The sequence below is a fragment of the Microtus pennsylvanicus genome, chromosome 1 (assembly GCF_037038515.1).
Source record: "Microtus pennsylvanicus isolate mMicPen1 chromosome 1, mMicPen1.hap1, whole genome shotgun sequence".
Taxonomy (NCBI): Eukaryota; Metazoa; Chordata; class Mammalia; order Rodentia; family Cricetidae; genus Microtus; species Microtus pennsylvanicus.
Window position 1 is genome coordinate 71,547,410 of NC_134579.1, and position 22,424 is coordinate 71,569,833.

The following is a 22,424-nucleotide window of genomic DNA, read 5'->3' on the forward strand; positions in this document are numbered from 1 at the left end:
TCTAAGTGACCCTGTCCCTACACGCACATGCGTGTGCGCGCGCGCGCGCACACACACACACACACACACAAGACCAATGTTGGTTATTGGACCTGAATTTTTCACTATTTATTTTTCCTCAAGAAAAGGCAATTGTTAACCAATTTAATAAGCATGTTTAATAGCTGATTCCATTCTTATGCTTTCTCTTGTGATAAACAACTAAAGGGAAGGTGGGGGTGATAACCTCTCGGAGCTCATGTGACATGCTGTAGCAGCCCAGCTGGCACAGGACCTGCTTTTCCTGTCCTGAAGGAAGGAGCCAGGATCTGGCTCGGGGTTATATATACCCAGGGGAGGTGCTGGTGACACTGCCAGAGAAGAACGTGTGTGGAAGACGAAGAAGGAGAGGAGGGAGAAAATGAAAGAAGCCAGACTTCGGGGGGAAGCAAACAACCTAACAAGGGACCCAACACAACGACAGCAGGACCAGAGCCATCTTCAGCAAGAACTGGGCCACAAGGTCTCATGGATTGGAAAGCCCTCACACAACTTCATGAGCTGTGCACTGGGAAGGAATCCGGAGACCGTTTGTGAGGGGTGTGGTGGAGTAAGGCTGCCCTCCACTGCTCACTGGCTGGGATCTGGACATCCTTGGTTCCCCGGTGATTCACCCAGCAGCAGCTTCAAAGTGTTCCATGGACCACTAGAGTATAATGCTTTCATGTCAGTTTCCCCATTGAGAAAGACGTGCTCAGCTTGTCATACTAAAGTTCTTAAGGCGGCCATGCAAGAGAGTTTCTCTCTCCCTCCCTCCCTCTCTCCCTCTCTCTTCCTGAGACCATGGGCTAGAAAGAACACAGAGAACTCCTACCCAAGTCAAGAGGGATGACCCCAGCTAAGATCCTAAGCAATAGAGGAGAGGGTGCCTGAACTGACCTTACCCTGTAGTCAGACTGATGACTATCTTAAATATCACCATAGAACCTTCGCCCAACAACAGATTGGAACAGAAGCAACGACCCACTTCAGAGCGCTGGACTGAGCTCCCAAGATCCAGTTGAAGAGTGGAGGGAGTGAGAGTATGAGCAAGGAAGTCAAGACCATGAGGGGGTCATCCACTGAGACAGTTTGCCTGAGCCAATGGTAGCTCACCAACTCCAACTGGACTGGGAATGAACAAGCATGGGAACAACCAAGCCCCTCTGAAGGGGGTTGACAGCTGGGGCCGACTGAGGGGCCACTGATAGTGACACTGGGATGTGTCTCTACTGCATATACCAGCTTCATGGGATCCTATTCTCTTGAATGTAAACCTTACTCAACCTAGATGTAGTAGGGAGGGTCTTGGACTTTCCACAGAGTGGGGTGCGTGGCACTTTCTTAGGGATGGAGAGGTCGGGGGGAGGGTCTGTGGAGGGAGAGGGAGGGGACTAGAAGGAGGGGAGGGAGTGGGAATTTAGGGTGGTATTTTTTAAGTAATAATAAAAAAGAAAGAAAGAAAAAGAAAAAGAACAAAGAAAAAAGAGGAAGGCAGGCACACACAGACCAGGCTAGCAGAACTGACTTAATAAACATGGGAATGAACTCAAACACAGACAGAAAGGTTTCTCTCTGTGACTGTATTTGACCGAGTATGTTAGCCCCTGTCTCCTTACCCTGCCATAGACATCCCTTGCTCTCCAGAAATTGGTCTTCATGGCCTAGGAGATGCTTCCCACTTCCAGAGTCTCAGCTCCTTTTGCTATGCTATGAAATGTGTGGCTTTCCCATTGCTGCTGCAAAGTCCTACAGCCGCCTCAGCTCGCAAGCTCACCTCCTGTGCGTGCCTGGGATTAGCTTTCTTTCCACCCGTGACCACAGGAACGCTGCAACTTTACGTACTCTTTCAAGATGAAAAGGTTTTTGTTTTGTTTTGGTCAAAAGATGGAGTCAAACTTCTCTCTCGTGGATGAGGCCGACGGTGGCCTCTGTGGACAGAACAAAGCAGAGGAGGCGCTGTGGGGCTGTGAAAGTCGATTGTGGGCAGGAACAAAGCCTCCACCCTGGTCTCTCTTCCTTTGGGGGCGTGTGTCTTGAGACTGGTTCACAGGAGTGCTGTCCTAGAGTGTCAACTGTCAGAATATGAGAAGAGGGCCTTTAAATGATTCCAGCCTCTTGGCCCCGAGCTGCCACACTGATGCTAAGTGGAGTAAAGCGGTCTTCATCAAGCCCAGCTAGAACGTGGGTCTGAGATGGGGAAAGTTGCTATTTTGAGCCACTGTGTTGAGTAATTGCATCCATGGTCATAGCCATGGGACACAACCCTTATAGTCTCATCTGCGTGTCCCTGCGGCCCTGGGAGACCCTGGCCTTTCTTCTACTGCAGCTGCCAAGCAGACATAGAGGAAGTCCTCTGCTTTGAGCAGTCAACATTCCCTTACGAAACTGCAAAACCCAGGAGTGGGGAGGGGATGTGGTTTATTATAGTGTGAAGTCATTCTTGTAGCCCCTGGGGTTAGACTCTTTATTCCTTTGGCTCATTTGTGAGTAACTCTGCCCACATAGGCAGGACAAGCTCACCTGCAATGGTGTCAACAGACAGCCCAACAAGTGAACGCCTGTCAGGTTGTCAAGCCATGCTTCCTCAACATCAGCAAGCTTACTGGGCTGGTGTTAATGGGCTCTGTCTTTCCCTGAGCTCTTTGTTCTGGCAAGAGCTGTAAGGACTCCACGGCCGGCGTGCACAGTAGGCGTTTGGCATTTGTGCTCTCTCGCTGATACTCAGCGCCAATAAAAGTATTGAGCAGCTCAGAACACAGCCCCTTTGTGAGCAGGTCAGAACACGGCCCCTTTGTGAGCAGATCAGAACACGGCCCCTTTGTGAGCAGATCAGAACATGGCCCCTTGTGCCGAGAGATCTCTGCCTTCCTTCTGTTTTGGCTGAGCCAGTTGCTTATTACAGCAGGTGCTACTGCGCTTAGTAAGATAGGACTCCAACGATAGGCCTCCCTGGGAATGCCCCAAGACGGATCTCCACACACTTTACAGAAAACTTGTCTGTTGCCTACAGTCCCTGTTCTCCCAGTTTAGTGAGCGAGCTCAAAGGGGAGCCCAAGCTTCAACTAGTTCTCGGTTCTTGATGACACACTCCAGGCCTGGGCAGTGGTCCCCGGGGCTGTCATTCCTCTGTTCTCAGACGTCCCCTTTGCTTTTAATACTGTAGTTTTTATACTGGGCAGAGGCAAGCTCCAAATACAAACCCAGGCCATGTTGGGCCAGCAAGATGACTCAGTGTGAGGAAGGTGCTTGCTGCCGAGCTGATGATCTACTTGATGTCTGGGGCCCACGCTGTGGAAGGAGAGAGCAGACTCCCACAGCTGTCCTCTGACCTCCCTACATACACGGTGGCACCCACATATGCACACTGCATGCACACACAGAAAAATGTATACACAAATATAACGACAACAAAAAACCCACGTGGAATCTCCCTTTTCTTCATCAGTATTAAGGGAGGCTAAGGGGAGGGCAGGCACAGCCAGGACACATTTATCTATTTGAATTTGAATTTAGATTGCTATTTGCTCTAATGAATAACTTGATCTTCATTGGCAATCACCAGAAAACGACTTTAAAAAAAAATATTGCCCCAGGGCTGATTTTACAAAGTTCATGCCACCATCTGGGGACTTTTTAGCGCCATCTGGTGACAGACATTGCTTATTGCATTGGAAGAAACGGGGGTGGGGTGTGTGGGGGGGGGACAAAACCCCAAACCAAAAGCAAATTAATCCTTCCAACCCTAGGATAAGCAGAGGTACCGACTTTCTTCTTTTTGCTTGTCTGTCCCAAGAAAGGTGTCCCAGTTGTGACTAAGTGTGCACTAGTTCTATGAAATAGGTATTGTTAAAACCAGCACTCTACAGTGGAAAAGTAGGGATAGTTTGTGATAAAACTGGAATGTGAGCCCGGTGAATGTGAGTCTAGATACATACTTTCCCACCAGGGCACGAATTCTTCCTGTTTCACTTCCCTTTTCTGTCAAAACAAACAGTGTTAGAAACACCCTGGACAGAAGGAACACCAGCAGGGAGGGAGAAAAAGGAAGTTCTTGGGGAAGGAGTGATTGACAAGACAGCCGTAACACGTGGAAGAAAACCATGTCTTCGGATCGGATCAGTTATGTTCAGGGCGCAATGGCTGTCAACAAAGCATGTCGAGAAGGTTGCTAAACATGTCGGGGGCTTGAAGACATCGTAAAGAGAGGCCTTAAAGTCTGCAGATGGCCCATCTCTCCTCATCACCATAAACTGTGAAGTTCTGACCCCAAGGCCTAACACAAGCTCCTGGAGAGTAGGAAGCTCAGCCAGGCTCATTTCCTGATAGACTCGTGGTAACTGGATCAAAGTGAGCTTCTCCACACACTATTGGAGGCATGACCGAAAACGGCTGGATGGAAAGGACTTATTTTCGTGGAAACATTCTAGTGCTTGCCAGTCTGCAGAATTTCGCTAGCAAAGTCCATGAGTTGGTGTCTGTTCTTTGGTGGCAATTTGTTTGGTTTTGGATGAAAATCTCTGCCTCGGCAAATATTCAGATTAACAGTGAAGAGGCAGAGGCAAAATAATGGACTGCCCAGCTGGAGGACCCCAACACAGTTTCACAGAATGGGAGATGCCTGCATACAATAATTCTTTCCTCCCACGTGGACCTGGACAGCCTGGGTGCAGAAATAGAATGTGATCTACAAATGTACTTTAACAGTTTTAAGAGTCATATTTTGAAAGGTTTTGAAAGAATCTTAGATGAATGTTAATAGTAAATGTTTTTGCAGACAGTATTTTACTTTACCTAATATGCTCAAAATAGTATTATTGTAGTAGAATCGTAATATAAAATTGAGATGATTTACATTTTACAGTAAAAATTTCAAAACCCAGCTCACAGAAGCGCTGGGCTCTAGCGCAGCTGGCAGTGTTGCCTAGCATGGACAAAGCCCCGACGCTGACTTCCGGCACCTGTCATCTGAGCATGGGGGAACCTGCTTGCAATCCTCACACTTGGGAGGTAGAAACCCTAGGTTCTTGTTCAAGGCCAGCCTGGGCTATACAGTGAGTTTGATGCCATCTGGGCTGAGACCGTCTCAAAAAGGAACAAAAACAATAATCAGTGCATATTTTGTACTTCTTGTAGCACCTCTTGAACCACACGACCCAGGCTTCCAGGGAGACTGTCTGACAGTCACATCATTCTTAGGCAGGCTGCTTTAACAGGGTATCTGCCTATGCAGAATTCCATCTGTTGTGGGGAAGGGTATATACAAGGCTCTCTTGTGGTCAGCGGACAACTTGGAAGGACTGGTCCTCTCCTTCCACAGCGTGGATCTCAGGGATAGAACTCAGGTCCCTTCAGTACTAGTCTCCTAGGCCTAGAAGCCCTTGCAGAATCTTGAGATGTGCCTCTTCAGCACGTGGTGGTGCTTTGCTGTCTCAGAGACCACAATGCCTTTGGAGGGCACTTGTTTGTGCAAAACTCATGAGCTATGGAGCCTGGCTTATGATCTTTTCCACCATTCCCACCATGACATGCCTCTGCAGTTTAACGTAAGGTCTATGGATTTTGACACAACCTTCCCAATGCACTCAGAGTGAGCTAAAGCTCAGAGCCCAATGATGGAAGGAACTCCCTAAATCACAAGTCTAGGCAATGAATAAAAAGTGACAAAGACCCCAGTGACATTTCTTCACAGTGAGAGCATGAGTTGTGTGGGATCTTCAAGCTGAAGCCAGCAGCCTCGGCTCTGGGTGGACTGAGTCTGGAAAAGTGCGTTAGCAACTATAAATAATGACCAGGGTACTCCTGGGTTACCATAGGCAGCCTTCGACAGAAACTGTAAAAATACCCCACCGAACGTGTGTATGTGTATAAACTGTGAAAGTCGGCTGACCTGAACATGTGTTTACAAAAGCGGAAAAAGCATACTGAACCGGAGTACATGTATATGATGTACAGAAAGTCCGATGAATTCATGTCCATCTCTGCGGTTTTCTGGGTTTCTGAGAGTCTTAAACAGCACTGGCTGCTGCACAGCTGAGGGCAGGGAGACGGAACTACACCATGGTTCAAAAGCAGCTTCCACAGATTGCAACAGCGACTGCCCAACTGTACTGAAACACTGACTGGCTGGGCAAGAAGTCCTAAGGACTGGAGAAACAAAGGAGACTCAAAAGTCAAGTATGCTCTAGTCAGATAGCATCTGAATCTGGGGAGAAAAACCAGCTGCCATCCTTCTAATATTTATTTCCTAGAGCTGGCCATCTTCATTCCTAAACAGGTTTCTGATTATAAAGGCCAACTGGGATAGATACACAGAAAGTACTTTCTAAACAGTAAAATATTCACATCAGATTTTATTATTATCAAAGAAAACGAGAAAATGTGTTCTCTCAGAGACAATGAGGTCTTTGTGTAATTTTAATTCATGTAGCTCAGCCTCTGATCTATTAGGTTTCTTCAAGCTCGTTGCTATGAGACACCATATGTGTTTAGTGGGGTCTGAGGGCTGGACCTTCATCATTCTTTTGCATGCTGTGTGTGTCCATTTTGCTTGATGGGAAGAAAACCCATCCACTCACAGGAAAAAGAAACAGGAGTCAAGGAAAAAAATAACAACAAGATGTATTTAAAAACAGTCTTCTCCAGTTGGCATCTTGAAATGGCTAACAATTATCTCTAACCCCTCATCTGGTTTCCTCTGCTCTGGCGTCCTCTGAGACGTTACTCCTTGAACCTCAAGCGGCAGCACCAGACATGATATCCCCAGAGGGAGAGGTATTAGTTAACCTTCTGCTGGTCATTCTTGTCTGAACACAATACAGATTCTTGAACCTCTTATTCATGACGATCATCAGGGAAAAAAAGATTACGCCAAACTTGCATATTGAAAATAATGAAACACACAAAAAACCCCTGCAGATAATAAATATCGCTGATCCACCTATTTCAACCAAAGTCCAATTTCTTTCACTCCTAATAGCCTTGCAGTCCATTGTATACTTTCTGCACTGATCCTTGTTTGAGCAGCTGCTTGATGCCTGCAGAAAGAACGAGTGACCACATTAACAAAGATGTGACTTGCCCAGGGTTTGCAGGAGGTGTCATGGAGAGGCCCAATGGCTGGATGACAACCCCCGTTTTCAACTTCACATGTACACATCTCCAATATACACACCTGATCACATGTGGATGTCAAAACATACACACATGTGATCACTTGTTTCTTTCTCTCAAGGCCCACCCCCAAATCCCATGAAGCTCCAGGAAAGAAGAACAGGCAAAACAAGGGAGCAGAGTCACTTCAGCTGATCTTCTGTTCCTTCTCCCTTGCTCTTTCACCAGTTTCACCCCTTTACCTGATGTTCTCTTACTATTTTAAACGCTTACACCAGCTACTGCTTTCAATCAGCCCCCACCCGCCCCAATTCTCCTATATCTCGCCCTCCCTTTTGGTTTGGTCTAGCTTTTTCACTGAAGTACACAGCCTTTAGTGAGCAGTGACAGGAGGATTTCTTATTGCCTGTACACAGAAAGGCCTACAACCATGTCTCATGCCTCCAAAGGGTTTTGCTATTGTTTTCATATATTCAACCCACACTCATGTGTACAAATATGTGTGAACAAACACACAGACAGACACTAACACACACACACACACACACACACAGTACCTTCTTTTGCTTCCTCTGTCAGCTGTTCTTTTGGAAAATCTACATCAAAAGTGATTATCAAAGAGCCCTTGATGTTATTGTTGTCAAAGTTAGGAAGCCCTTCCCCTTTCTTCCATAGCTTGGCTCCTGGCCTGGTAATCTTGTCCCGGGAAATATGCACCTGGAAAGGAAAAGTGAACCAAGTGGAGCAGGATGGGCTCACCCTAAGTCTGGCCCACAACTTCTCCCGCGCACTGGTGACAAAGTTGATGCCACAGCTCAACAGAGAAGGGAGGACAGAGGGCAAGGAGAACCCTAGGCTGGCAGGCACAGAGAGACGCTGCTGCTGGATGTTCAGAAAGAGGAGAGACAGCGGCAGAGGACCAGAAAGGAGCCTGGTTCCAGATGACCTAAACCCACCACATGACCACAAAACTGGAAGCCTGGCTGCTTACCTTGTGACCATCCAAGTGAGTTATGTCCATCTCGAAGCCCACCAGAGCCTCAACTAGTGAGACTGTCACATTTGTGTACAAATCATCGCCTCTCCTCTCAAATATACGGTGCCTGAAATAGAAAAAGGCAGAAACCACTTGACTTTAAAGTGCTAGAAGAGCCTTGGGAAAAGATGAGCTGTTTCCTCCAAACAGTGAGCCTTAGGCATGCCTTGCGTACAGCCTTATCTGAGATTAGAGTCACGTAAGTCACGCTGAGCTCAGTTTCTAAGGCATGCACAATCAGCAGAAGGACACAAAGGTAAGGAAACCGCCAACCATTAGGTTACAGAAAAGAAGGACAATGCTTGGCTGAATTTCCCATGCAGTCCAGCAGATAAGGTGAGTAAGGGGACAGAGAGATCACTAAGTTCAAAGCCAGCCTGGGTGACAGACATCTTATCTCTCAAGTTCATCACCCATACCTTGCCAGAGATGTTAGGTTCTAGTTTCTCAGGGAAGTTGTGAAGGGACAAGGTATGCAAGAAGTCACAGGAAAGATCACCCGGCATAGAGTGCAGAGAGGGTAACTAGGGAAGGGGGACCATTTCTGTATAACCTAGTGGGAACAATATTTTAGTCAAGCCTTAAATCCAGACCTATCGCTGGTTTCCAACTATAATACATGAGAATAATAAATAAGAAAGCCCAAATCCTGGGCAAAAATCCTGGGAGTGTTTAAGCGGCACTCCACACTAGAGAGAAGAAACCTATAAAAGCTGAATATTAAATGACTGGAAGGCCTTTTTTATGGAAAACTATTACAGAGCTCCTTGGTTCCTATTGCAGACTGCCTCTCATTTTCAGCTCTTTTTATTTCTTGCTTTGTTGTTGTTTGTTTACCCCAGACTGGATGACTTTGACCTCCTCATCTGCTTGTTTCTATCACCTGAACACTGGCATTATACGTACCACCGAGCCTGGTTTATAAAGTGCCAGGGCCCAAACCCAGGGTTCTGTGCATGCTAGGCAAGTACTCTCCCAATGCCCAGCTCTTTTCAATTCTTACTGAGTCTTTCCTTCCAGCATCTTTTGACTTTTTAAGTCCTAAGAAAATAACTGGGGCTCAAGGTCAGGACCTCACCATTACTGATGGTATAATAGGCCTAAAACAGAAGAAAAAGTGTAGAAGCATCAACTCCATAATCACTCAAGCGAGAAGCAGGGCTGAGAGACACCTCTCCCAGCTGATACCTACTTGACAACTTTGATTCGGAACCGTAAGTCTCCGGGTTCTCCATCCACATGAGGCTCACCTGATCAGAACAGTTCAAAGAAGACCAAAAGTTACACAAGCCAAACACGTATTTATGTGGCACTTCGAGTAACTTCTAAATCCACTACCTCAGGCAATGGCTCTATCAAGTCTGTTTGGGAAGGCAATGGCTCCACTCCTCCCACATACTGGGTAGCCATTAAGGTATGGGACAAGGCAGAAGTGAGTTACGATAATAAATACTGGTTATCTCACCTTCTCCAATAAAGGGGTACTCCATGCCATCTCTCACGCCAGGTTCTATTTCTACTTCTAGTGTTCGCTCTTCATTCACTAGTCTGAGACAAAGGGAATTAAAAGGGAGAAGGAAATAGTAACAAGACCCCAGATATAATCAGATTCACCACTGTCTGGGAGCCTTTTCCTGGACAGTCACACTATGTTGTTTGCCAAAGCTATCTGGGCCTGTTTAGGGCTTCCAGATGCCAACACTCAGGGCAGAGAGACTCTGCATCACACGAACATCAGGGTCTGCTCTCAGTCAGAGCGGGGGAGAAACAAACTCTGCCACATGTCGCTCAGAACTGAAAGGTACTGCCTCATAGCTTAGAGACAGCACTGCTCTCCTTGTGGAACGTGGTGGGGGAGGGGACAGCCAGGTACAGACAATCAGAACATTCATGTGTCAAGAGACCCACAGAGGGCCTTTCACTTACTTGACATTAGGGCACTCATCACAAACCACCTCCTGGGTCATCTGGAAGCGCCCCGGCCCCAGCTGTGTGGTTCGCATCTCCTGCCGACAGTTGCATTTCCGTTTGCCAGGAGCCTGCCTGGCTACAGGCTTGTTTCTAACTACCTAAGGATGCAGAAAACGGCCTTTAGTTACCTCAGTGGAGCAATGCTCTGCACATCTGCCTTTTCTACTAGCCACCCCTCACAGAGACTGACACAGGCTACAAATCAAACTCCACACAAGAACACAAACACACACTTAAACGACTCTAAGCTCAGCTCAAAGCTGTAGGAGTAGAGATAGGGGATGAGAAGAGACTCCAAAACAAGGTGAAGCGCCAGCATTTCCATGACACACCTGGGGCTACTGAATTAAAGAGCTCATAGAATTACTGTGTTATTAAGAAATCTGAGTTTTGGGGCTGGAGAGATGGCTCAGCGGTTAAGAGCATTGCCTGCTCTTCCAAAGGTTCTGAGTTCAATTCCCAGCAACCACATGGTGGCTCACAACCATCTGAAATGAGGTCTGGTGCCCTCTTCTGGCCTTCAGGCATACACGCAGAAAGAATATTGTATACATAATAAATAAATAAATATTTAAAAAAAAAAAAGAAATCTGAGTTTTGTAAAACATAACCCCCCAAAGAACAATCACAGCATTCAAAATCTGCTGTGTGGCTACCACCTGCTCTACAATTCATCTCTCCAAACCACCTTTCTGTTTTAGGCAACCGAGTCCAAGACTGATCCCCAGTGCTGTCACCACTCAGATACCAACATATACGAAGAGACAACAATCATCTCTGTGTAGATGACTGTTTTCAAACATCAATCCCTCTCAGTAAAAACAAAAACAAGAAATGAAAAGATATATCTATATCTATGTAGATATAATGATATATAGCATATCTGTATCTCCTCAATTACCTAGTGAGCTTGTGGCCAGTCTGGACTGTGTAATATTTTGCCCCCCCCCCAAAAAAAACCCCCCAAACCCAAGAACATATTTTGGGACTAGAGAGATGGTTCAGTGGCTAAAAACACATATTGCTTTTGTGGAGGATTGAATTGGATTTCCAGCATCTATATCTGATGCCTTGAACATCTATACTTGTGTGTACATCACCCCACACAGACATACACAAAATTAAAAATAAAAAACCTTACAAAAGCTCCGCATTCTTGTATTTGTGTGACTGCATGGTATTGTGTTCATGCAGCAAAGCAACACAAACGTTTGGAGAAGACCCCCCGCCCCCCGAAGAGCTCAGACACCTCTAGGCGTGCACACACTCATCTAACCACAGCTCTACAGGCAGCTCTCATTCTTCTCATGAACAGTGAGGAACTGCAGCCATATGCTTAAGTAAATAAGTAAATGGCAGGGTTTGAAAGTATGCAGTCTAGCTGCAAAGTCCACTCCAAACTTTAAGGAAAACAACCTCAGGTTAAAGAATGCAAACTTTTACTAGAGAACATAGGACAACTTTCTCACTTCATAGCAGATTTCTAAAGGAAAAGACTCAAAAATTAACAAAGACCAGAATTTTTCACATTAAAATGAGTACTTGTATTAAGTAAAATAAATCTTAAATATCGTGTAAAGACAAGTTATATTATAAATGGGTAGATATATCTGTCTTACGGCTAACAAAAACAGTAGCAAGAATGAAGTGGTCTTAAGTCAACAAGAGAAAGACAAACAGGGCACACGGCAAAGAAGCATTTCACAAGAGGAAACAAACAACGCCAATAAAAGAGACTTATCCTAGCTGGTAATTAGGAAGCACAAACCAAGACCACAATGAGGTAGCATCCCATACGGGTAGAGTGCCTGCCAACATGTGTGAAGCCTTAGGTTCAATTCCCACAGCTCCAGTACTAGGGGGCAGGGGAGCAGATCTACTGAGCCTCATAAATTGCCATGGCATGCTGAGTGTTGCCACAGACAATTTCAAACATCCTATGGCGTTTTCTCATGAAGCATGAACGTGTGCTAACACGATCCAGCTATTCTACTTTACACTTATCCATGGCAGAGACATCCTTGCTTCCGTGTAACTGGAATACATACAGGAATGTTCACGTATAGGACTCTTTCGGAGCTAAAGACCAAACAAAACCAAACAACCCTACTGATGGTCACCATGGGATTTTATTCAGCAGACTGACAGCTGCAAGCATGACTTATAGGAACAAGTCTGTCTCAAAAATGATGACATGCCATCTTTACAGACTCAAAGACAACAAAAATACACTTAGGTTCATGTACGTGTAATAAACCAGAATAGCAATGGTAAAGTTATCTCTGCGGTGACATAGGGGATGAGATGCGGAGCAGCACACAGCAGGAAAGGCACGGTGCTGTTTCACTGAGTTCTTGGGCTAGGTAATGAGCTCAGTTGTGAGTGTTAGGAATTAGGATTAGGATTAATTCAATTGTGTGTCAGTCACTCCCTCTTGTCCTCTAAAAGACAAAAAGGACATTAAAATCTCTGATTTTTGGTCAAAAGAGCAAGTTCTGTGCATCAGTGTGAGCAGGTGTATTGTGAACTTACTTCCACAAAGTTTCCGGCGTACACTTCTTCTAAAGTAACTTCGAGATCGACGATGATGTCACTTCCTCTTGGGATGTTTCTGTCCTGCTGACGAGGGGTTCCTCCAAACATGAAGCCAAAATCTCCAAAGAAGCTGTAGATAGATGGCAAATCCATCGGGAAAAGAACTCAAATCCTATGTCTCACAATTAGTTATTTTCTTCTTTTTTTTTTTTTTTAGTTATTTTCTTCACACTGATAAAATACTGCTTCCTACCAGCACACTATATAAACAGACATTTTTAATATACTGGAGTCAAATTTTAATTTACATAGTATCAGGCTGCCTCCCACTATAAAAACACAATATGATTCATAGACAACAGCAATACAGGAACACACAGCATATCAATGGATTCAATGTTGGCTCAATCAATGAAATAATCCATTTCAATACTGAGGAAATCCAGACATGACAGACCTAATAAAAAAGGGTCTAATATAGATAATCCTATGCAATTTAAACTTTCTGGTTAATTAAAGTTTTGTTTTTTGGGGTTTTTTTTGGGGGGGTGGTGGTTCTCTGTGTAGTCCTGAACATCCTGGAACTTGCTTTGTAGACCAGGCTGGCTTCAAACTCAGAGATCCACCTGCTTCTACCTGGGATTAAAGGTGTGCACCATCACCAGGCCTAATTTAAGGAATTCTTTAATGTGATCCTAAGACATCTGAACATATTGCGTGTGTTCACTACATGTGCTCTTGAGAGATTGACTTGGACAAAGAAGCTACCACTCTGTACAAAAGCCTTGGGCACTTGTTTCAAGTTGGAAGCAAAGCCTCGGGACACTGTAATCCATAGTGAAAGGAAGTCCTGGCCTATACAAGGTCGGAATCAGTGTTTGAGGTAATGAAAGGACTCCCAGCTGGAGTTGTCAGATGCCTGCACTCTGAACCCTTCAGCTGAAGAGAAAGAGCCGCGTAGAGGAGGGGAGTTTCTCCTTCTGACGTCTCCAACATCGCTTCAGTGGTGGGGGAAGAGGCACTTCCCTGACAGGCTCAACAGATAACCATATGGAACTAATCTTACTTGAGGCGCAGGTCCATAGAAGCCTTTGGGAATCTGAACAAATGAAGGTTCACACCACACAAGGGCAGATGCAAGCATCTTTCTCTTTATAATCACAGAGTGAACTCTGGCTTAGATCTCCTGGTATAAAACGTCATGATGGAGTCAAGTGTCAACAAGGAGGGTTCAGAGTGAGAAGTGTGTGTTAGCATTCCCGCATCCTCAGTTCCCAGCAAGCCAAGTGCGATAGGAGGTCAAGAGACCCTGTGACTTCCTTCTCTGATGGGGACTATCACAGCCACCCCTTTGTTGTCCACAGGATGAAACAGAGGCAACGCTGCCCTCTGCTTCTGAGAATAATTCATTTAGTGCCTAAATGGATGTCTCAGGATGTAATACTCTGCAAACGGGCAAAGAACTTACTGTGAGAAGATGTCCCCATGGGAGCTCTGATGACCGTCTTTCAAGCCTTCTTCCCCATAAGTATCGTACTGTTTCCGTTTCTCACTGTCTGACAGAACCTGGGATACACAGAGTGGGTAAAGTGTCATACTCTGTCAGTCAGTTAAGATACACTCATGTCTACAGCTGGCTTCCATCCTGACCCTGAGCTTCTCAATCCTTCCAGAGAGTGTGATTTTCATCATATGGTATTAAGGCATATTTAAAGTTATTACCTTGTGTTTGTGTTAGAGTTTTGAGATAAGGTCTTCCTACAAGGCTCGGGCTGGCCTAGACTTCCAAATGTAGCCCTGGGTGGCCTCAAACTCATGCTCAACCTGCCTTAGCCTCCTGAGCAGAATCCTAGACATACAGCACCATGACTAACAGGCTGTTTTAACAGACTGAACTCTTGATGCCCTATCTATTCCACACTGCCCAGTTCATGCTTTTAGCTTCAAGTTATTGAAGCTGATTTAGTACTTTAAGAATGGTATTTAAGAAATGTGACTGTGAAGGTAGAGAAGGCACCAAGAAAGAGGAAATTACTATGCAGGTTAATTTTCTAGGCAATTCAATTCCAAGGCTAATAATTCTCTCACTAAACTGTAAGCTAGAATATAACTATGGCAGATTATCATGACTGATAGGTGCACTAAATTAGTAGTTTTAAAAACACTACCCACCCCTGTAACACACACCACACATTAGAAGACGGGCGTGCCAAGAAAAAAGGCTCATGGGCCCTGAAGTAAAATCCATAGCTACATTTTTGTACTTCTTTTTTTCATACTTTGGTATGCATACAAATCCATTTGTAAAAGAATGCTGTCTGCTTTAAGTGTGTGTGCGCGTGCGCACACACGTGCAAGCATATAACTTTGTGACATCTTCAGTTCAAGAAAATATTTGTTAAGAAATACATTGTTGAGAAAATATTATTGAACATTACTTTATGTTTTTAGAGTAAATTTCACTGCCTGCTTAATGTTTGTGTGATCCAAAGAATGTAAGAAAAAATTTGTTTCTAAGCATGTAAAAGTTTGCTTTCAACATACAAGAAGAAAAAAATGTATATAGGGGATTGATTAAAAACTAAGTATAAAAATATTTATGTATGAAATCCATTACTTTGTATGTCAGTTTTAAAGAGGGCTCAAAAGACGGCTCAGCAGTTAATAGCATTTGATGCTCTTATAGAGGACCTAGATTTAGTTCCCAGCACCCACATGGTGGCTCACACCCATCCATGACTCCAGTTCCAGGGGATTCAATGCCCTCTTCTGATTTCCATGGACAACAGGCATGCACAAAGTATACCTACAGACAAGCAGGTACATTCACCCACATAATTTTCTCTTTAAAAGTTTATTAATTTAAAAAATAAAAACGAGGGGAGTGCTGAATAGACAGAAGAGCACACGCTGCTCTTGCAGAGGACCCGAGTTTGATTCCCAGCAGCCATGCGGGGTGGCTCACAACCACCTGTAACCAGAGCTCCAGGGCATCCAATGCCTCCTGTACTCATACACATGCATACATGTATAAATAATAAAATAACTGTTGAAAATAAAATATAGAAAAGTTTTTATTTTAGAAACCCGAAGCATAAACATACATACATACTTTTGAAATTTAAGAGCTTTCAATCTTCCTTTGGACGTGTGTAAACTCCTCACTATGTTGCTCAGTCCAGGTTTAATCCCAGAGCTCAAGCGATGCATTTAGCTCAGTTTGCAGGTAGCTAGAGTCACGGGTGCTTTCTACTATCCTCAGTCTACTTCAGAGGTGGGGTGAAGGGGAGTAGTTGACTAGCCAACTGCTATACAGACTCTCAACTAGCTAAAATACAATAATCAATCTTACCTCAGCAGAGCAAAAGAAAAAAAAAGAACCCTTTTATTTGCTAAAGAGTCTTTGAACTGTGTGAATGTTCTGATCTGTGCACAATAATTTACCTGGGAGAAAGGCAAAAAGGTTTGAATGACACAAAGAAAAATGAAAATCTGCAACAATACCACAAAGGTAGTTAGGGTCAAATAAATCTCAATTTCATAAGTGAGATATGTATAGCCCGCTCAGTTATGGATAAAGAGCAATGCGGATTCATTATCTAGAGCAGAACATAAAGCCAGGCATCGTGAGGCCAGCCTGGTCTACACAGTTAGTTCCAGGATAGCCAAAGCTACATAGTGACACCTTGTCTGTCTGTCTGTCTTCTGTCTGTCTGTCTGTCTGTCTGTCTGTCTGTCTGTCTCTCTCTCTCTCTCTCTCACACACACACACACACACACACACACACACACACACACACACGCACACAAGCACTGGGAAGCACTGAACAACAACAATAAAGAAGTGTAAACCTGGCTTTTCATGGAAGTATTTTTGAGTACTGGGTTCCTAGCAAATCATAACACTATTGCTAGGAAACAGTTGGAAATGTGAAGTCTATTATCTCACAAGAAACAAAATGGTATGTGTCATTTTAGGGGCCACCAGCCCTCAGACTTACACATGGGCCCAGGTTAGGACTTTCTGTCAGAGGGGCTGGCAAGATGGTTCAGCCATTAAGAACCCTTGCTGCTCTTGCAGAGGACCTGAGTTTGGTTCCTGGCACCCACGTTAGGCAGCTCACAATCACCTGTGACTCCAGGTCCAGGAGATCTGATCCCTCTTCTAGCCTCTGTGGGTACTCACACACACCTAGCACATATACACATAAATAAAACAAGCCCTTAAAAAGGCGGGAAATGGGATCTATTGATAATGACTGCACTATCTGTTTTCACACAGAAACGAATGAGGGAGGGCTCTCTGTATTCTGGTGTTCTCCTACACACAGGTTTTGCTCCTCTTTGGTTTTCACGACTCACCTCATAAGCAGCACCCAGATCCTGGAATTTCTCCTGGGCTTGGGGATCATCAGGGTTCCGGTCAGGATGAAGCTGCAGGGCCAGTTTCCTGTAGGCCTTTTTGATGTCCTTTATGGAGGCACTTCGAGGCACCCCTAAGATCTTGTAGAAATCTCGCCTGAGAGGATGGGTAGATGATACTTCATCAGAGAGTTCCGCATGACATTTTAAATTTACTGCTTTATTCTCTGACAATTTCATGTGTGCATATAATGTCCTCTGGTCATTCTCACACGATTGCCTTACCCTCTCTCACCCCTCACTCACACTGAAACTTCCTTCTTCCCAATAAGTCCCCTTTCCTATTCTCATGTTTTATTTTTTGTTTGTTTTTTGCCCACTGAGTTTGGTCAGGGAGACTTACATAAGTGTGCGCAGGGAGGAATTTACTGGAGCCTGGGCAACTACCAGCAGCTGCATCCCTAAGGAACAATGACTCCCCCTCACCCAGCAACCATTAACTGTCAATAGCTCTTCCCTCGGGGAGGGAGGGATGAATCGTTTTTGTTTGTTTTAAAATTTGTTTGTCTGAGTCATCTCTCTAGCTTTATAATAAATTAAAACATATGAATATGTATGTGTGCCTGTCTGTCTCTATGTGCTTGTAGAATGCAGAACCTTCGCACTTGTGAGCTGCCTGATGTGGGTGCTGGGAACTGGACCCCAGTTCTCTGTAAGAACAGCAAGTGCTCTCAATCACTGAATTATCTTTCTAGCCTCAGGATGTATTATAGTTTTAAAAATGGGAAGTACTTTTTTCTTTTTTTTGTGCTTTATGGCTCTACACAAGTAATCACAGTTAAAACCCAAACAATCAAATTAATTCTCTCTTTACCCCTTATATTGGCTTCCAATGATTTTTTAAAAATCTGGATCCCCTGGATCTGGAGTTACAGGTGGTTGTGAACCACCACACGGGTGCTAGGGTCCTCTGTAAGAGCAGCAAGTGCCCTTAACTGCTGAGCCATCTCTCCAGACCCACCCCTGTGACTTCTGACTGTTTCCAAAAGTCAAATAATTTCAAAAGAGTTATCTTTTTACTCACAAAGATTGTATCACATAAATGTCCCGGCAGTAGCACTTTGTGAACATTATAGATAGATTCACTGAAGGAGTTAAAATAAAAAGTAAGCAAAGTTTAAATAGTAATTTTGAAGGAATAGCACTACTCTGTATGTGAGAATTACAGCGCATTTTGCTGGGGAAAATATACTTTATGTATTCATTGTGAGTAACTACACTAACTTGCTAAGATCAGGTCTTTGTGATACACAGCCTCTACAGTTCACAGGCAGGAGCCTCTATATCCTGGTAGTTAAGAGTATGCACATAGCATGAACTGGGACATAAAGTAGAGCACACAGCCGGAGCTGCGCAGGGATCAGCCATAAAAGGGTTCTCTGCAGGAAGTGTTAATGGAAAGCTAGAACGGGACTATAAAAGACATTCCAGGGAAGGGCCATATCCAGATTATTCCCGAATGAGCTGAACACATACGAATGCTCACACCACCTACTTTTTTGGACAGAATTTTAGCTATCAGAATTTATTATCAAAACATTATTTTAATAATGGAGCTAGAAAAGTTACAGAATAGATATTAACACAGTATGGATGGTAATCTTCAAATGTATAGGGAAAATGAATATTAAAAAACGTATTGTATGGTGTAGCTCAGTCAGTAGAATGGTTGCCTCTAATTTCTGAAGCCCTGAATTCATGATGGCCCACACTTGCAGTCCAGGTATTCAGAAAGCTGTGATTAGTTTATACTCTGAGTCACACTGTTTGAAAAGTCATTTGGTATTTTAATCATTCTGTCAGGGTTTGGGTTGGTTTTGATAGACAGAGTTTCAAGACTTTGAACTTACTATGTACCTGAGGTCAGTCTTGAACTCCTGACCCTCCTGCCTCTACCTCATAAATGCTGAGTTTATAGGCATATGAACCATGTTCCAGCTCAACTATATCATTTTGTTTTGTTTCTCAAGACAAGGTTTCTCTGAAGCCTTGGCTGTCCTGGAACTCACTCTGTAGACCAGGTTGGCCTCAGACTGTCAGAGATCTGCCTGCCTCTGCCTCCTGGGATAAAGGCGTGACCACCCAGCCCAGCTCAACTATATCATTTTTAAAACTTATCACTCACAGGAAGTCCCTACCTAATCTGTAAACTTGTGACATCTCATGAGAAAGGAACCAGCTATTTAATAATGAAAAGGCTAACTATATAGAGAGTGAGGCTTACTTAAGTAATATTCTTAAGAATATGCTTATGTAGAAGGGTGGATTAAACAAAAATAAGGATGTTTTAAAAACTATGGGAAGCCACTACTTTGTTAGCTAATTCAAAAAATATATAAAGTGCCCCCCAATCATGATCTTAAAGTTCTTACAGGGGAGCTGAATTCAGTTTTCAGCACCCAAGATGGGTGACTTACACCCACCTTTAACTTCAGCTCCGGGGAATACAAAACCCTTTTCTTGCTTCCATGGGCACCTGAACTTACATGTCCATACCCACACACAGACACAAATGTACATGTACTTAAAAATAAAATCTTAGTGACAGACAGACAGATGGATACACAAACACAGAGAGAGGATTCTGAACATAGGTACCCTGCACAAGTGGGTGACCTTTCCCTTAGAAGGCATGGATTATGAAGTGAAAATCTCAGCGCCCCCCGGACAAAAGGCTGTCACCACTGTCCTTGGTTGTCCGTCATAAGTCGATGGAAGCCTCTACTGCTGATGACACACACACTTTGGTTACAGGATACAGAGAAATCAAGTTGGAGATGACATGAGAACTTCCTGCCTCCTGGCCAGCTTCTACAGTGCCAGGTTACGTAGGCTGCGTGAGGAGAAAAATTACTAACATTGGCCAAAAAGGCAAGATGTACCCACAACTGGTACAATAGTGATGCAAAGATTAGAGGGCTAACCTACTGCTTTGTGATTGAATTTGAGGCCTGTTCCACAGAAGGGAATTTCTATCTGGTATTGTAAAGCTGTTTGAAAGCCCATGGCTGGGGCGGTCATAGGCCCTGGGGTAGGGGGAGACCTAGTACTGCTATTTTGTTAAATAGACATGTGATTTTTAGGTTATACCTGCAATATAATTATATCTTGTAAATGTTTAGGCTATGGCTATAGATAGATTCACACACTCTGAGCCTTGGTCATAGAGGCATCTTTTTACAGGTGGCAGTAGTTAGCGCATCAACGAGATTGGTCCAAGTGTGGAGAAGAGGCAAGTGACTGCTAAGTGCTTGGTTTTAAATGGAACATCTATTTCAACCTTCCCTGCCTCTCCCTAAGTCCTCAAGGTTCAGGGAACACCGTGGGAGGTGGGGCAGAAAGAACATAAAAGCAGGGGAAGGGGAGGAGCGCTGTCAAATTCTGTCTTCTGGAAATGGCACTGGAAAGACCCTCACAAAGAACACCCCAATACCATTAGTCCCCATCCCAGCAGCCACATCAGCTAAGTGGGCTCAGTGAGTTATGTGAAGGTGGGACGGGGGCATGCTGGTGTGTGCCCAGGGGGAGTGTGTGTGGGCGTGGGTGGGGGATTGTGGGTAGGTATGATTACATTGTGTGTGTATGAAGTTGTCAGGGAATAAGTAAAGAGGGAAGAGGCTAAATGACAGCTCAATAAAATGGCTGGTATAGCTCAGTGCCAACATTCTATTCCCCAGAGGCTACTTTATGAGCGACTAGAGTTTAAAGCTATAGAGTTTAAAAATATTAGTATTTGCCAGGAATAGTCACTCATGCATGGAATCCCAGTACATGGGAAGCGGAGGCTGAAGGAGCATGAAGGAGTTCAAGGTTCCCCTCAGCTACACACCGAGCTGGAGATCAACACACCTCAATTCCCAACTGCAACACTCTATGCTGATGTTTTGCTAAATACTTTGGGCACTCATGGTTTAATCAAACTAAGGGAAAACAATACAGTCTATGTAAGCAATGCTAACATTTAGAAATTTAAAATATTTCACAAGGTTAAAAAAATGACAAAATGTAGGCATATATGCAAAGAGCATAAAAGAAACAACTTTAAAAGCTATCGGAGGTAATGCAACAACCTACAGACTGTCAGAATCTGAAACCTGCTAGTTTCTGGTGTGTTATTTTTGTGGTTTCTTATTTATTTGAGATGGGGTGTGATGTAGGCGAGGCAAGCCTGGAACTCACACCTTAGAGTTGCAGAAGATGACCTTGAATTCTGACCCACCTGTTTCCACCCGCCAAAAGCTGGGACTAAGGGTGCAGGTGCTCTAGAACACAAGTCTAGCATACCTCCTGAGTCATTGGAACTCTTTGAAGGGAGGTACAATGTTTTGCCCGGTTTCAGAACATCGATAAAGTTCCTTCAAACTTGTGTGATTCCTAAGAGTGGCCTAAGGCTAGGCTTCCAGATTCTATTACCTGCTAGTGAACAGCACTTCCCACCGGTACCATCCAGCTCAAGAAGGAACCGTGGAGAGACAGGGAGCCCAGATGACAATTCAGGTTCGGTAAGCCCAAGAAGGTGGGAAGCACGAAGGTTCCCTAAAGGGTGTTGTGGCTCCCTCAAGCCCATTTCCTTCAATCCGAGCTTGGCTTCCCTACCTGCATCTGACTTGGCATCACTTTAGTGTCCGCCCCTCGGACGCTGGTTGCAAGCTTGGTAACCCACGGTCCCACCTTCGAGTTCAGCAAATCCATGTCCATAACCTCAACCCCGGCTTGGCACTCACTACCTTCACTTACATCAGGAGCCCCGTCCTTTCCTCAGAGTTCCGTGTCCCTACTTCTGCTCACAGCCACTTAACTCCCTCCAATGCCCAAACCAACTGCAACCAACTCCCGCTCTTCTGGGAAATCTGGCTCCGCAGGGCCAGCCTGGCCCACACGACCCCTCCGTCCCTCGGCCCAGCTCACTGCCCCCTCCTCGCTGCCACCCGCGTCCTTCTCAGCAAAGGCCGCCCCTCGGGCCCCGTGCCGCGCGGAGCCCCGTCCTCACCCGGCCATCACAGCACCGATGAGGTACAGCAGCAACAGGCAGAAGGTGCTTAGGTTCTGCGGGGCCATGGTGTCGCCTGGTCCCGCACTCTCGGCCTCCCGTACCGCTGCGTGCGCTGACCAGCCCTTCCGGCCCAGACAGGCCGCCTCACGCCGGGGTCTCTCGCCGGGCCGCCGAGACAGCTAGCGCGCCCCCTCTTCGGCTGCCACTTTCCGGGAGCCCCCAGAGCCGGCGAGCAGCCAGGCGTGGGCCAATCGCCGTCGGGGACATCACACGCGGCCGCCACTCCGCAGCCAATCAGCGCGGTACACTTCACCTCCGAGGCGGCGTGGGCAGCCA

The 22,424-nt window shown here is 45.1% G+C and overlaps 1 protein-coding gene across 1 annotated transcript; it reads right to left on the minus strand.

Moving 5' to 3' along the window:
- Positions 1-6,614: 6,614 nt before the first annotated feature.
- On the minus strand, positions 6,615-22,405 carry Dnajb11 (DnaJ heat shock protein family (Hsp40) member B11). Its single transcript, XM_075967923.1, has 10 exons — positions 22,086-22,405; positions 17,036-17,192; positions 14,142-14,239; positions 12,671-12,803; positions 10,094-10,236; positions 9,633-9,715; positions 9,360-9,417; positions 8,123-8,234; positions 7,689-7,848; positions 6,615-7,055 (listed from the first exon to the last, which is right to left on the minus strand). Exons 1-10 carry the CDS (start codon positions 22,151-22,153, stop codon positions 6,991-6,993), a joined length of 1,077 nt encoding a protein of 358 aa, XP_075824038.1. The 5' UTR covers positions 22,154-22,405; the 3' UTR covers positions 6,615-6,990.
- Positions 22,406-22,424: the final 19 nt, after the last annotated feature.

Bases quoted from the DNA above. Each gene is read 5' to 3' on its own strand.
- Dnajb11 (XM_075967923.1), bottom strand. From the start codon at position 22,153: ATGGCCCCGCAGAACCTAAGCACCTTCTGCCTGTTGCTGCTGTACCTC. The intron at 17,193-22,085 runs GTGAGGACGGGG...CCATCCTCTCAG, and splicing joins ATCGGTGCTGTGATGGCCGG to GCGAGATTTCTACAAGATCT. The intron at 10,237-12,670 runs GTAAGTTCACAA...CTGCATCCTTAG, and splicing joins ACGCCGGAAACTTTGTGGAA to GTAGTTAGAAACAAGCCTGT.